The sequence below is a fragment of the Taudactylus pleione genome, unplaced genomic scaffold (assembly GCF_031769625.1).
Source record: "Taudactylus pleione unplaced genomic scaffold, aTauple2 ptg000381l, whole genome shotgun sequence".
Classification (NCBI taxonomy): domain Eukaryota; kingdom Metazoa; phylum Chordata; class Amphibia; order Anura; family Myobatrachidae; genus Taudactylus; species Taudactylus pleione.
This window is the reverse complement of record NW_028284782.1, coordinates 10,097,868-10,111,094: the sequence shown is the minus strand read 5'-3', so window position 1 is coordinate 10,111,094 and position 13,227 is coordinate 10,097,868. Positions and strand designations below refer to the sequence as shown.

At 43.8% G+C, this 13,227-nt stretch overlaps 1 protein-coding gene across 1 annotated transcript in view; it reads left to right on the top strand.

Annotated features, from left to right (window-relative positions):
* The window catches only part of LOC148507866 (uncharacterized), an 80,004-nt gene that overhangs the window by 54,463 nt on the left and 12,314 nt on the right, over positions 1-13,227 (top strand). The window contains exons 8-13 of the mRNA XM_088445522.1: positions 360-496; positions 2,421-2,545; positions 4,236-4,341; positions 10,467-10,650; positions 11,386-11,443; positions 11,539-11,594. Coding sequence (XP_088301648.1) covers positions 360-496; positions 2,421-2,545; positions 4,236-4,341; positions 10,467-10,650; positions 11,386-11,443; positions 11,539-11,594 — 666 coding nt within the window. The remainder of the gene's footprint in view (positions 1-359; positions 497-2,420; positions 2,546-4,235; positions 4,342-10,466; positions 10,651-11,385; positions 11,444-11,538; positions 11,595-13,227) is intronic.

Sequence of the window (13,227 nt, the reverse complement as noted above, 5' to 3'; positions counted from 1 at the left end):
TGTATGTTATTATATGTGTATGGTTACTGTTGCATTAGGTGTTAACGGATGTTTATTGTTTAATTATTTTAGTAGTTAATACATTATTTAATTATTATATTTATGGTCTTTTAGTTTCTAATATTTTGCGCTCCTATTGGTGTCACCTCTGTTTGACTATTATCAGCCAGGCATGTCATAGCATACAGCTGTAAGAACATTGCTGCTGCTTTATGGTTGGCCTGTGTTATATAAATAAACAGTAATAATAATAAAATAATAATGGCTCTCAGTTCTTGGTACAGGTAAAGTAGAAGTTTTTGCTTTTATTCTGTCATTTGTCTATTTACTTCATTTTGCGTCTGTTTGTTAATTTCAAGGTGCTGACCTTTCTGATTACTTCAATTATGGGTTTAATGAAGCAACGTGGAAAGTGTATAGTGAGAAGCAGAGGAGACTCCAGTCTGGACTGGATAGTACTTCTTATCACCCACACAGCAAGGAGAACAAAATAATGGTACAATAATATTCACATCAACTACAGGACAATGGGCCTGATTCAGAGTTGAACCCTATGTAAATTTTCACGCAGTTAAGCGATTGTCGGTGTTTGCGCATGCGTCACAGCCACATTGCGCACACACTGCCAATGAATAGTGACCGAGCTTGCTGTGAGGATTCACTCACAATTGATTGACAGCAAGAGACCATTTTGTGGGTGGTTTTATGGAGTTCTGGCCAAAACAGGGGCGTGTTGGAGCCATTTCCTTGGTGTGTACTAGCCAGCGTCTGCGATCATGTACAAAGACAACAAAGCCCCTGCATATCAGTTACCGCGGCCATTCTGAGTGATCATAGACTCACTCAAGGAGTCAATGTTTTCAGGATCTACATCCTATGCTGCGTTTGTGTACGCAGTTGTGGGCAGCTACGAGGGCTCCAGTGGGCGTCTCAATAGAAATTCTGCAGGCTGATGCGTTAGTTGCAAATAACCTATAAGGTAATATTCGGGCGCTGATTAGGGGTGTTGTTCTAAAGCAGCTACTAAACAATAAGTCACCTCCACACACAAAAGAATTCTATAACATAACATATAGCAGCATTTCTAACAAAAAGTTTGATATTAATTAGATGCACAGAATTACCTCATAGTAATACATTCATTAGTATTTAATTATAATATATAAAACAGATTAAATAATTAAAATCAGTTATCACATCAGCTTTATAATACAAGAACCAATGTATATAACAATGCTTGTTCCGATTCAGATAACTGGACTACACTATGGCTGATCAGTTCAGATATAAGAACTTCTTGTACATGGGGGCATAATCCACATATTAGGTATTTACCATACAGTTACCGCTAAAGGATAAAATCACGTATTGATAATGGTGGCAGTTATCCAAGAAAAAAAGGGGTGTGAATCCTCACCAATACGCAATGTCTTTTTAGTGGAGCCCTATCCATCAGTACATGAGCATAAGTCCATGTCCAATAAGGTCTCTGCTGCAAACAGTGATTAGTCCAGTCCTGGTCCAAGCGTTTCCACAAGGGTACAGTGGTTCTTGGTAGAATATAGGAATAAACAACTGACGCGTTTCGCTGCTGTCCTAGTGCAGATTTATCAAAGATGACTCATTGTGTGTCTTAGCTGGGCTTACATACCATCCTTAATAAACCACTTCATTCTCACCTGATGTGAATTATCGATCTAATTAAGTGCATCTTGCTTAAAAACAGCATAAATATATATACATAAAACATATACATGTGACTCAGAGGCAGATTTATTCAAAAAGCTATTGTTTTAATAAACAATTAGCTATTAGAGAATAGCAGCTAATGATCTACAGTAGAAGTAAATTTCCGGTTTGTGGAACGCAGATGTGGTCACGTGATAGCTAATTCACGGACCAGCATTCGCTCCCCAAACTCACCTGCGGCCGTGATCGGACGCCACTCCACCGGACGTCCAAGTCCATTTCATTCGCCGTAGCAAGCCGTCTGAGACGGACCCTGACCCGGAAGAGTGCAGCACATCAGGCGTCACTCCTACCGGTCATTGGTAGTCCACCGCTAGCTTCATGTAATTTGGACACATATCACGTCACATCCTGAATGTGGACCATAGAATCTAGTTGTCGTGGTAACAGACATTTACGGCAAACGGCTTGCTACGGCGAATTAAATGGACTTGGACGTCCGGTGGAGTGACGTCCGTGTGACAGCTCGTATGCCCATTTCACATTGCCCTTTTCTCAGTATGAACACTGCCTTCCCAAAAATGTATACATGGAATATTATTGTAACGAATAATATAGTAGAATATTTAATATTAGACAGTCTATTGATGTTTTGATTATGTACAGTAGAAGCTGCTCCACCCAGGAAAACTTGCTTGTTTCCAAAAGTGAACTTTGGATTTTATAAACAGGTGCAGCAAGGCAGGATGGGTAATGCAGACAAAGGAGAAGAAAATGGTTTTGAAAATACAAATCTGAAGTTTAGTAATCCTGCTTGTGGAGAAGGAACACGGGTGTCAGAAAGTTCCAAAAATGGGTAAAAATCGGTAACTTATTTCTATAAATTGTATGTGTGCACGTGTGTTAGGGAATTTGTACTATATGCTTCAGTGGGATAAGGACAGGTGGGAATAATTAGACTTTCCCTCTCTCTATCCATATCCATGAGACTTTCATCCAACTTTCAAGTGTCATTTTTCCCTAACTCTGTAGTCTCTGCTCCATTTTCAAGTATGAGTTAGGAGAAAAGGGGCGAATGTGCAGTCCATACTTGCATACTCTCCAGGGTTTTCCAGGAGGCTCTCGAATATTTGGGTGACTTTCCCGGACACTTGGAATAGTAGTCAAGTCTCCTGGAGCCTGCCCATGGTTGCTGCCGACTTCCCGTGTGAAGTTGGTGGTCCGGGCAGCCGATGACTCGATTCACGAGTTGCATTATCATGGGCCCCCCACACTGTACAAAGCTGGTAATTGTGGCATTGTTTAGAAGGGGAGGGGCCTTGATGATGCAATCATGCCATCACGCCCTCACACTGCCTACTTCTTGTGCGCTACTCCCCCCACCCCTCTGACCTGGCTGCCTGAAGTCAACAAGTATGGTGCAGTCTCTGTGCAGCCCCCTCCCCTCTTGCTCTAGTGCATGTGCCGTGTAGACTGGTGCTGTGCCAGAGTCTACAGAGCTTGCAGATATATGAAAGAGAATGCCGATGGTGACTTTTGCAGCATCGGCAGAACAGTAAGCATAGTCTATAGGGGCAGGGTGAGCAGTCTGTGCCCTCCTTGACTCAGGGGCCTCACACCTTGCAGCCACTATAGATACGCTCCTGTCTCTTCTCCTATTGTGTTCCCCCATATCCTCTATAGTTAGTAAGCTTATATGAGTATGGCATTCTCCCCTTTTCTTTTCTGCATAAGTGTGCTAGCTGCACACTGTAATTATGTATCTGGGTAGATTTAGCCTGTACCTATTTTTATTATCAGTTTTATCCCCTTGTGGTGCCTTGTAATGTATACATTAAAGATAATAATATTCTCTGTACAGAACTGAGTAATATGATTTCCTCTCTACAAATAAGCAATAATAATATCAGCAATAATAATATCAGATTGGACACCCCCGCGCAAGCGAAATGCTGTGCTCCTGCAGCGGACACGTGTTTGTGAAGGTATAAATGAGAAGTATAGAGATGTTCTCCAAACTCTGTGCTCCCTAAATTGTGGCAGTTCTACGGAAACAACAAATATTTTTATTAGGACGACAATGCCACCTTTCATGTTTCCAGGGCGACACTGGACTGGTATACAGAAAATTCAGTAACCCAGATGGACTGGCCAGCTCAGTCTAGATCTTAACCCCATTGAGAACCTCTGGGATGAATTGGAATGACGGGTGCATTCTAGGCCGACTCGAGCTTCTTCAATGTCACAGTTGGTCACTGTACTTAAGGCGTAATGGCAGAACATACCGCCTGCTGTTGACCAGGAACTTGTGGACTGTTTGCCAAAAAGGGTGTCTGCAGTAATCACTGCACGTAGTGGGCCTACAAAGTACTGACATCAATAAAATCTTGTTGATCTATTTGCTGTCAGCGTCCAATCACTTTTGTCTGCATAGTGTACTTGCTCCAATCAGTACTTCTATTCCACCACACCTATTTCTCAGTCTTGTGTTCTTTTTATTGAATATAGCAATTCACTGTGAGATATTGTGTGTGATTTATTTTTAGGAAGCAAGGTAGGGCCGCCTATGAAATTGATGGGGAGATCTGTAATATCACCCGGGTTGAAGGCAGGAGATGGGACATAACAGAGTCAGATGACTTTCCCATCCAGGTAACAAACTTTTTTTATTTTTCAACCAATTTTTTGTTGCTAATCCTAAAATATTTACAACTGGCTTCCATTGTTGTATGGTTAACAGTATAAGTTGTATGTTATTGTGTTCTTGTTAGCATACACAACACTATTTAGTCTATGCTACTCTTTCTATTGTATCTTCATGGCTGTCCTAGTTTATTATGTTACTCATTTCACATATATACACTGTTTGTGGTGGAAAGTGATTGTTGTAATGTTCTGGTTTAGTTGTGGACCCGGGGTGGTGACAGCAGCAAAAACAGAAGCAGATTTAAATAAAAAGGTAGAATCTTTAATGAGTGGCTTAGAAGACATGGGAACGGCAAAAGCAGAAGTCCAGGTTTAGCACTAATGTGCACTTGATTACTATAGTGAGGATAATGGTAGAATGTCCAGATAGTGGCAGATAAGAACAGTCCAGGTATGCAGGTTAGTGAACTGAAATAAACACAGGCAGAGGTGATGAGTCCAGCTGGGAGTGAAATGGAGGCAAGGTGCAGGGTGTCAGCAGGCTCATGCACTCAGGCAGGGGAAAAGGCAGTGGAGGATGCAGGGTAGTCCAGCGGTTATTTGGAGCTGACAAGCAGGCTGGCAGATAGCGTATACACAGGAACAAGAGGTGAGCACAGAGAACTCCCTCTCAGCTAGGCTGAGATATGCGTTGCACTGGCAATGAAGGAAGGCTCTGGACCTTCCTAAATACCCCGTGCCGTGCTATGACTGGCTGGAGGGAACACATGCCTCACCAGGATTGGGCAGTTGAATCACCTGGTCAGAAGGCAAGATGGCGGCGCCCATGCCAAACGGAATGGAAACAGCGCCAGGCCTCACCAGCCCTGAGTGACAATGTGCCCGCAAAGAACCACGTGCAGCCAAAGCCCCTCGCCAAACACCAGTGCCACCGCCAGACACCCCCTGCCATAGTGACCTCACAGGTAATACCCGCCGACCACCATGCCGAGAGACCCTGGCCGTGACAGTACCCCCCCCCCCCCCCTTTTTGGGTGGCCTCAGGACACTCACCAGGCTTCTTTGGATGGGCAGAATGGAACTTCCTGATGAGTGCAGGAGCATGGACGTCTCGGGCATCGGTCCAACAGCGCTCCTCCGGTCCATAACCCCTCCAATCCAGCAGATATTGCAAACGACTTCTGCGAAGACGGGAATCCAGGACCTGGGAGACCTCAAACTCGACTCCTCTCTCCGTCTGGACTTGGGGAGAAGCAGGCAGGACTCTGTGGAACTTGTTCAGCACCAGGGGTTTGAGTAAGGAGATGTGAAAGGAGTTGGGGACTTTCAGGTATGGGGGCAACTGTAGGCGCTAAGCTACGGGGTTGATGACCTCTATGATGGTGAAGGGACCAATGAAGCGTGGGGGAAATTTCATAGATGGGACTCTAAGACGAAGATTCCGGGTCGATAGCCAGACTTGGTCTCCAACTTGCATGCGTGGTACCTTCCTACGCTTTTTATAGGCCTGAATTTTATAACGTGAGGATGCCTTCACCAAGTCAGCACGTACTTGAGTCCAAATGTCAGCAAAATCCTTCACCGTGTCTTCTACGGCTGGGACATCAAAGACAGGCAGACTTTGGAATTCAGGAACACGGGGGTGAAGACCATAAACAATCTGAAATAGAGTTTGATTAGTTGAAGAGTGATAGGAGGCATTATGTGCGAACTCGGCCCATGGTAGCAATGCAGCCCAATTATCTTGAGACGATGTCATAAAAATCCTCAGGAAGGTCTCTAGGTCTTGATTAACCCTCTCAGTGGAGCCATTGCTTTGCGGGTGGTAAGCCGTGGAAAAATTTAATTTCACCTGAAGTACAGAATATAAGGCCCTCCAAAACTTTGCAGTAAACTGAACACCACGGTCAGAGACTATCTCAACATGGAGACGGAATATGTGTTGAACAAATAGGTGAGCCAAGTCAGGAGCAGTAGGCAGTTTCTTTAGGGGTATGTAATGGACCATCTTTGAGAATCGGTTTACTACAACCCAGATGGTAGTGAACCCTTGAGAGTTTGGCAGATCTCTGACGAAGTCCGTGGAAAGATGCATCCATGGATGTGATATAGTGGGTAGTGGCAACAATTCACCAGCCGGAGCCTGTCGAGAAGATTTATGCTGGGCACAGGAGGAGCATGAAGAAATTAATTCTAATACATCCGATTTCATGGATGGCCACCAATAGTTTCTCTTTAAAAACTCCAATGTCTTCCGGGTGCCAGAGTGCCCTGCAAAGCAAGAGGAATGTGCCCAAGTGAGAAGCTGCTTCCTTAACTCCGGGGCCACAAAAGATTTCCCAGTAGGAGGCTGGACCTGTAAAGTGGCGAACACTCTTGATTCCAAGACCTGGGTATTGTGTTGATTCTCCAATTTGTCGTCACAGAGGAGAGATCTAGATAGGGCATCCGCCTTTTGATTAAGTGAACCAGACCGGAAGGTCAGGGTGAACTGGAACCTGGCAAAAAATATTGCCCATCAGGCCAGATGAGGACATACACATTGAAGGTTCTTGAGGAACAGAAGGTTTCTATGGTCAGTAAACACAGTGAAGGGAAATTTTGCTCCTTCCAGCAGGTATCTCCATTCTGTTAATGCCAACTTCACTGCCAGGAGTTCTTGTTCGCCAATGGCGTAATTTCTTTCGGCAGGCGAGAATTTCTTGGAGAAAAACCCACAGGGATGAACTCGATTATCCTCATAACGCTGGGATAGGGACTGCTCCCACAGCTTCTGATCACGCGTCCACTTCCACTAAAAAAGGCCTATCCAGATCTGGCTGTCGAAGGACTGGAGCAGACATAAAGGCTTGTTTTAGGAGCTGAAAAGCAGACTCGGCCTCAGGTGTCCATAGGGCAGGATTGGCACCTTTACGGGTCAAGGCTGAAATGGGAGCCAGTAATGACGAGAATCCCTTGATGAAGCGTCTATAGTAGTTGGCGAACCCCAGTAATCTCTGGATGGCTTTCAAAGTCTGAGGTCGAGTCCAATCCAAAATTGCCTGTACCTTCTTGGGATCCATTTCCAGACTGGAACCAGAGATGAAATAGCCAAAGAAAGGCACACTGGGTACACGGAAGACACATTTCTCCAACTTGCAGTAGAGGTGGTTCTTTCTCAGACGAGTTAAAACTTCCTTCACATGTTCGTGATGTTTCACTACAGAAGACGAAAAGATTAGGTAGACAACAACCGAGACGTATAACAGGTCCCGAAAAATCTCATTAACAAAACTCTGAAAAACAGGGGCGTTACATAATCCAAAGGGGATCACCAAGTATTCGAAATGTCTATCCCTGGTATTAAAGGCGGTCTTCCATTCATCGCCAGCACGAATACGGATGAGGTTATAAGCCCCTCTTAGATCTAACTTTGAAAATATGATGGAACCTTTGACCCTATCGAACAACTCTGTAATCAGGGGAAGAGGGTATCGATTCTTTACTGTTATTTCATTAAGACCCCGGTAATCTATACAAGGTTTCAGGCCACCGTCCTTCTTGCCAACGAAAAAGAACCCAGCTCCGGCAGGTGAGGTGGAAGGACGAATAAAACCCTTTGCCAGGTTGTCCCGGATGCATTCTGACATGGCTTGAGTCTCAGGCAAGGATAACGGATAGGTGCAACCACAAGGAGGTATCTTGTCAGGTATTAAATCAATTGGACAATCCCATTCTCTGTGAGGAGGTAAGACATTTGCTTGTTGCTCAGAAAACACATCAGCGAACATCTGGTATTCTTTAGGAATGGCTGAAGAAATTAATGGAGCTGTCTTTCTGATAGGTCGTATTTTGGGAAGACAGGATTTCTGACAGTCTGTACCCCACGAAAGAATCTGCATGGAAAACCAGTCTATCCTGGGATTATGCTGGCGTAACCAGGGTAGACCTAGGATAATTTCTTGAGAAGCCTCTGGTATCACTAGGAACTTTAAAGACTCAGAATGAAGTGCCCCAATTCGGACTAGTACTGGTTGAGTCTCCTTGGTGACTATTCCATTAGTTAGAGGACGTCCATCTACAGAGGTCAGGGAAATAGCATGATTGAGAGATGTACAAGGAATCTGTAGTTTGTCGATTAAGCTGGAAGTCATGAAATTTCCGGCTGCTCCAGAGTCAAGTAGAGCAGTAGCAAAGACAGGTTTAGGTTTCAGATCCAAAGCTAAGGTAATTTTGAAATCTTTAGTATTTGGGGACGGGCTCATAACTCCTAACTAGATGTCCCCAGGGTCAGTTAGGATTTGGCATTTCCCGGTTTACGGGGACAAGAGACCACCAGGTGACCTGACTCTCCGCAGTACAGACAGATTTTTTTTTGTAATCTTCTCTGACCTTCTTTGGAGAGGTGGGTATGATTCACCTGCATTGGTTCTTCGTCTGTAGAGGAAGGAATAGGATGGGTAGGAAAGGAAGGGGTAAATGACCTTTGCCGGTCAGTTCTGTGCTTTTCAGCCTGACGTTCTCTGAAGCGCAGGTCAACTTTATTACAAAGTGAAATCATGTCGTTTAGGTTGGTAGGAAGCTCACGGGTGACCAGGTCATCTTTTAGTCGATCTCACAGGCCATGCCAAAAGGCTGCGGTGAGGGCTTCCTCATTCCATTTGAGCTCTGATGCCAAGATTTGAAACTACAAGGCATATTGGCTGACAGGACGGATTCCTTGTCTCAGTGTCATGATGCTAGACGATGCTAATACAGTACGCCCAGGTTCATAAAAAATCCTCCTAAATGATGACACAAAGCTTGCGTAATTATCCAGCAGTGGGTCTGAACGCTCCCAGAGTGGTGAAGCCCAATCCAAGGCCTGGCCAGATAGCAAGGAGACAATGTAAGCCACTTTGGTTCTTGCAGTTAAAAAATTATCAGGCTGTAGAGTGAAGTGTATATCACACTGATTTAGGATTCCGCGACAGAGTTTAGGATTGCCAACAAATTTGCTTGGCATAGGGAGATGTAAGCGGGGAGATGACCTGCCTCCTGTATTCCTAGATGCTGAAGCGGAAGTAGTTGCTGGTACTCCAGGGGTGGATAAGGAAGTTTGCAATTTCTGTCGCTTAGACATCTCTTGTAGAAATTGAGCCATTTGATGCTGCATAGTTTCCAGGTTTTCTAGACGACCAGAAATGCACTGGAATAAATCCACTCTAGACTCCTGATCCGTGGCCGGATCCATGGCGCCAGTGCAAACTGCAATGTTCTGGTTTAGTTGTGGACCCGGGGTGGTGACAGGAGCAAACACAGAAGCAGATTTAAATAAAAAGGTAGAATTTTTAATGAGTGGCTTAGAAGACATGGGAATGGCAAAAGTCCAGGTTTAGCACTAAAGTGCACTTGATTACTGTAGTGAGGATAATGGTAGAATGTCCAGATAGTGGCAGATAAGAACAGTCCAAGTATGCAGGTTAGTGAGCTGAAATAAACACAGGCAAAGGTGATGAGTCCAGCTGGGAGTGAAATGGAGGCAGGGTGTAGGGTGTCAGCAGGCTCATGCACTCAGGCAGGGGAAAAGGCAGTGAAGGATGCAGGGTAGTCCAGCGGTTATATGGAGCTGACAAGCAGGCTGGCAGATAGTGTATACACAGGAGACAAGAGGTGAGCACAGAGAACTCCCTCTCAGCTAGGCTGAGATACACGTTGCACTGGCAATGAAGGAAGGCTCTGGACCTTCCTAAATACCCCGTGCCGTGCTATGACTGGCTGGAGGGAACACATGCCTCACCAGGATTGGGCAGTTGAATCACCTGGTCAGAAGGCAAGATGGCGGCGCCCATGCCAAATGGAACGGAAACACCGCCAGGCCTCACCAGCCCCGAGTGACAATGTGCCCGCACAGAACCACGCGCAGCCAAAGCCCCTTGTCAAACACCAGCGCCACCGCCAGACAACCCCCGCCATAGTGACCTCACAGGTAATACCTGCCGACCACCATGCCGAGAGACCTTGGCCGTGACAATTGCAGAGAAAATATATTTACCTTTGCACATACAAAGCAGTTGGACAGTCCTGGTATAGTTTATCATTTAGAACTTTGTGTTTTTGAAGTATCTTGCGCATATAAAATCATAATTGTAAATGTTTATTTCCTCTTAAAGGCGGTTGGTAATCAGGAATACAAACCCCATCCCATGATGCAGCATCAACAACCTCCTCCACCTCTTCTACCTCCACCAACCATTACCCCAAATCCTCCACCATTCAATAGGCTTCCTCCACCGCCTCTTTTCTTCCAGCGCCCTCCACCAGCCACCCAGGTCCCACCAGCCATGCACCCTCCAGGTGAATACAAGCCCATTGCTAATTGGCTGCTAGAGAGCACTCTATTCTTTTTATATTTATCAAGTAAAGGGAGAAAATGTCAATGTTTAATAAGGATTAGTGAAAATTCTCCTGCTTATTACACATATAATTATGAGAGTCTGATTTGCTGTTTCTTTAGTAGGAGCTTCAGTCTATGCTAAACCTTTCATAGTCTTATGTCTGTGGCGTGTTGTTTTTATTTTTTATTGTCTTTTATTTATATGGGTGCCAATTCAGTCTAAAAAGGTTCAAACAGATATTACAAGGGAAAAAAAAATAAACAGTGAAATATTTAGACAACTGAGTAACAGTTATAAAAGTAGTAGCACTCAATGACCCAGTGCACTAGGAAGGGTGGACAGATAGGATCAAAGTCGCTGACTGTAAGGGGGAGTGCACTGGAGACATGGTTAGTGTATGGAGAGAATAAAAGGGCAGAGGGCCCTACTCTTGAGAATGTACAGATTGTTTTTTTGTATGCTCTCTAGCTTTTATTTCACATATATATATATATATATATATATATATATATATATATATATATATATATATATACAGTTATATGCAGAAAATACATTGTGTTTGCTTAGAATCCTTAGAAATCCTCTTCTTGTTATATTGAATGACCTACCAGTAGTTATATACAATGATATCTACATAGAGAGACCCTGCATCAATGTGCACTCTCACTGGTTTGTCTTGTTGTATTTCTAGCACTGCTGCCTCCCCCACTTGTACCTCCACCTACTGTACACATCCCGCCCCCGAATGGGTACGTTTGAGTTCTTGACGATGACTGGAATGTAATTTGATTACTACATTTAATATTTCATTCTATATTAAAGTTTTGTGGCATCTCTTTTAAAGACCCCCTGTTACCTACAACAGTAGACCACCACCTTGCCACAGTTACTTCTCATCTGGTGAGTAATCAGTTTTTTCCATTAATGATTTTAATGTGCTCATTGGGTTATTACTAGTTACACTTAGACTAATTGGCAAAGACTATCTGCTGACTGCATTGAAAACAGAAGTTACATCCACTCACGTTGATGCTGCCACGTCTGATTTTCCTACAGTTAAAAATAAATAAGCTACAAGGCATTATTTCTGTGCAGCATCTTACCCACCCTTCCACATTGCACTAGCATTCATGCTTCACCTCTATTGCATCCCAAAATAAATACAATTTAATAAATAAAATTGAGCTTGCAGCTTACAGTTCATAACTATATGAATACGTTGTTATTATTATTATTATTATTATTATTAAAAATGGCCTAATTATGCCTCTTTGTTACATTTATGCTTGAAAGAGTTATAAGTCACCCATAGTTTTATTATTTTACACAACACTCTTAAGCTATAACTTAACTAATAAATAAGACAGAGACAACTGTATAGAACTGGTAAAAGAGGTCACAGCCAAATTTATTATATGAAATTAGAATTGTTAATTAGTCCTGGTGGCGAAAAAGCAGTGCTACCTCGGTCCACAGCTCATAATTAATTGATCGCTTTACCAAAATGGGGTGGAGTTTTCTCCACCCCCTGCGTGAGCTAACCTGGGTAGAACCACCCCCCCTTAACTAGCATAGTGCTGGCCCCTCCCTAGGATGAAGACCTGGTTCTCCCTTAAGGTAGCAACCGACTCGCTTTTCTCAAAGGGGGAATGCTAGCCAAGCTCTGCTGCGCTAAATTGAGCCGCCGAGGAGCACTGCTTTCCGCCTGCTGCACCTCACCTGTTGGAAAGAGAAACAGCATATTCCAACGAGAAACCTATTGGCACACACCAATTTTCTCAACTGATAACTATTGGTACAAACCAATTTCTCACCATGAATAAAATATTGGTACAAACCAATTCCTCAATATGCCGGGTGGGTGGGAGGGATCTCAAAATGGCAAGAGGCAGTTAACTCCTCCTCCAGCCTTAAAATACAAATGCTAAACCCCGCCTCGACGGGGCAGCTAATAGGCTAACCAAATAATGATTGGCAACTGACCTCAACCAATACAAACTATCAACAAAAACCAGCTCTAACTAGTACTGTACCAAAATAAAAAAACAGTGTGCTTATATCTTCTCAAGCTTATTCAAGCATTCAAATATTTTAAGTCACCCATAGTTTTATTATTTTACACAACACTCTTAAGCTATAACTTAACTAATAAATAAGACACAGACAACTGTATAGAATTGTTAAAAAGAGGTCACAGCCAAATTTATTATTTGAAATTAGAATTGTTAATTAGTCCTGGTGGCGAAAAAGCAGTGCTACCTCCCTCGGTCCACAGCTCATAATTAATTGATCGCTTTACCAAAATGGGGTGGAGTTTTCTCCACCCCCTGCGCAAGCTAACCTGGGTAGAACCACCCCCCCTTAACTAGCATAGTGCTGGCCCCTCCCTAGGATGAAGACCTGGTTCTCCCTTAAAGTAGCAACCGACTCGCTTTTCTCAAAGGGGGAATGCTAGCCAAGCTCTGCTGCGCTAAATTGAGCCGCCGAGGAGCACTGCTTTCCGCCAACAACGTGGACAAAAAGGAATGGCCAC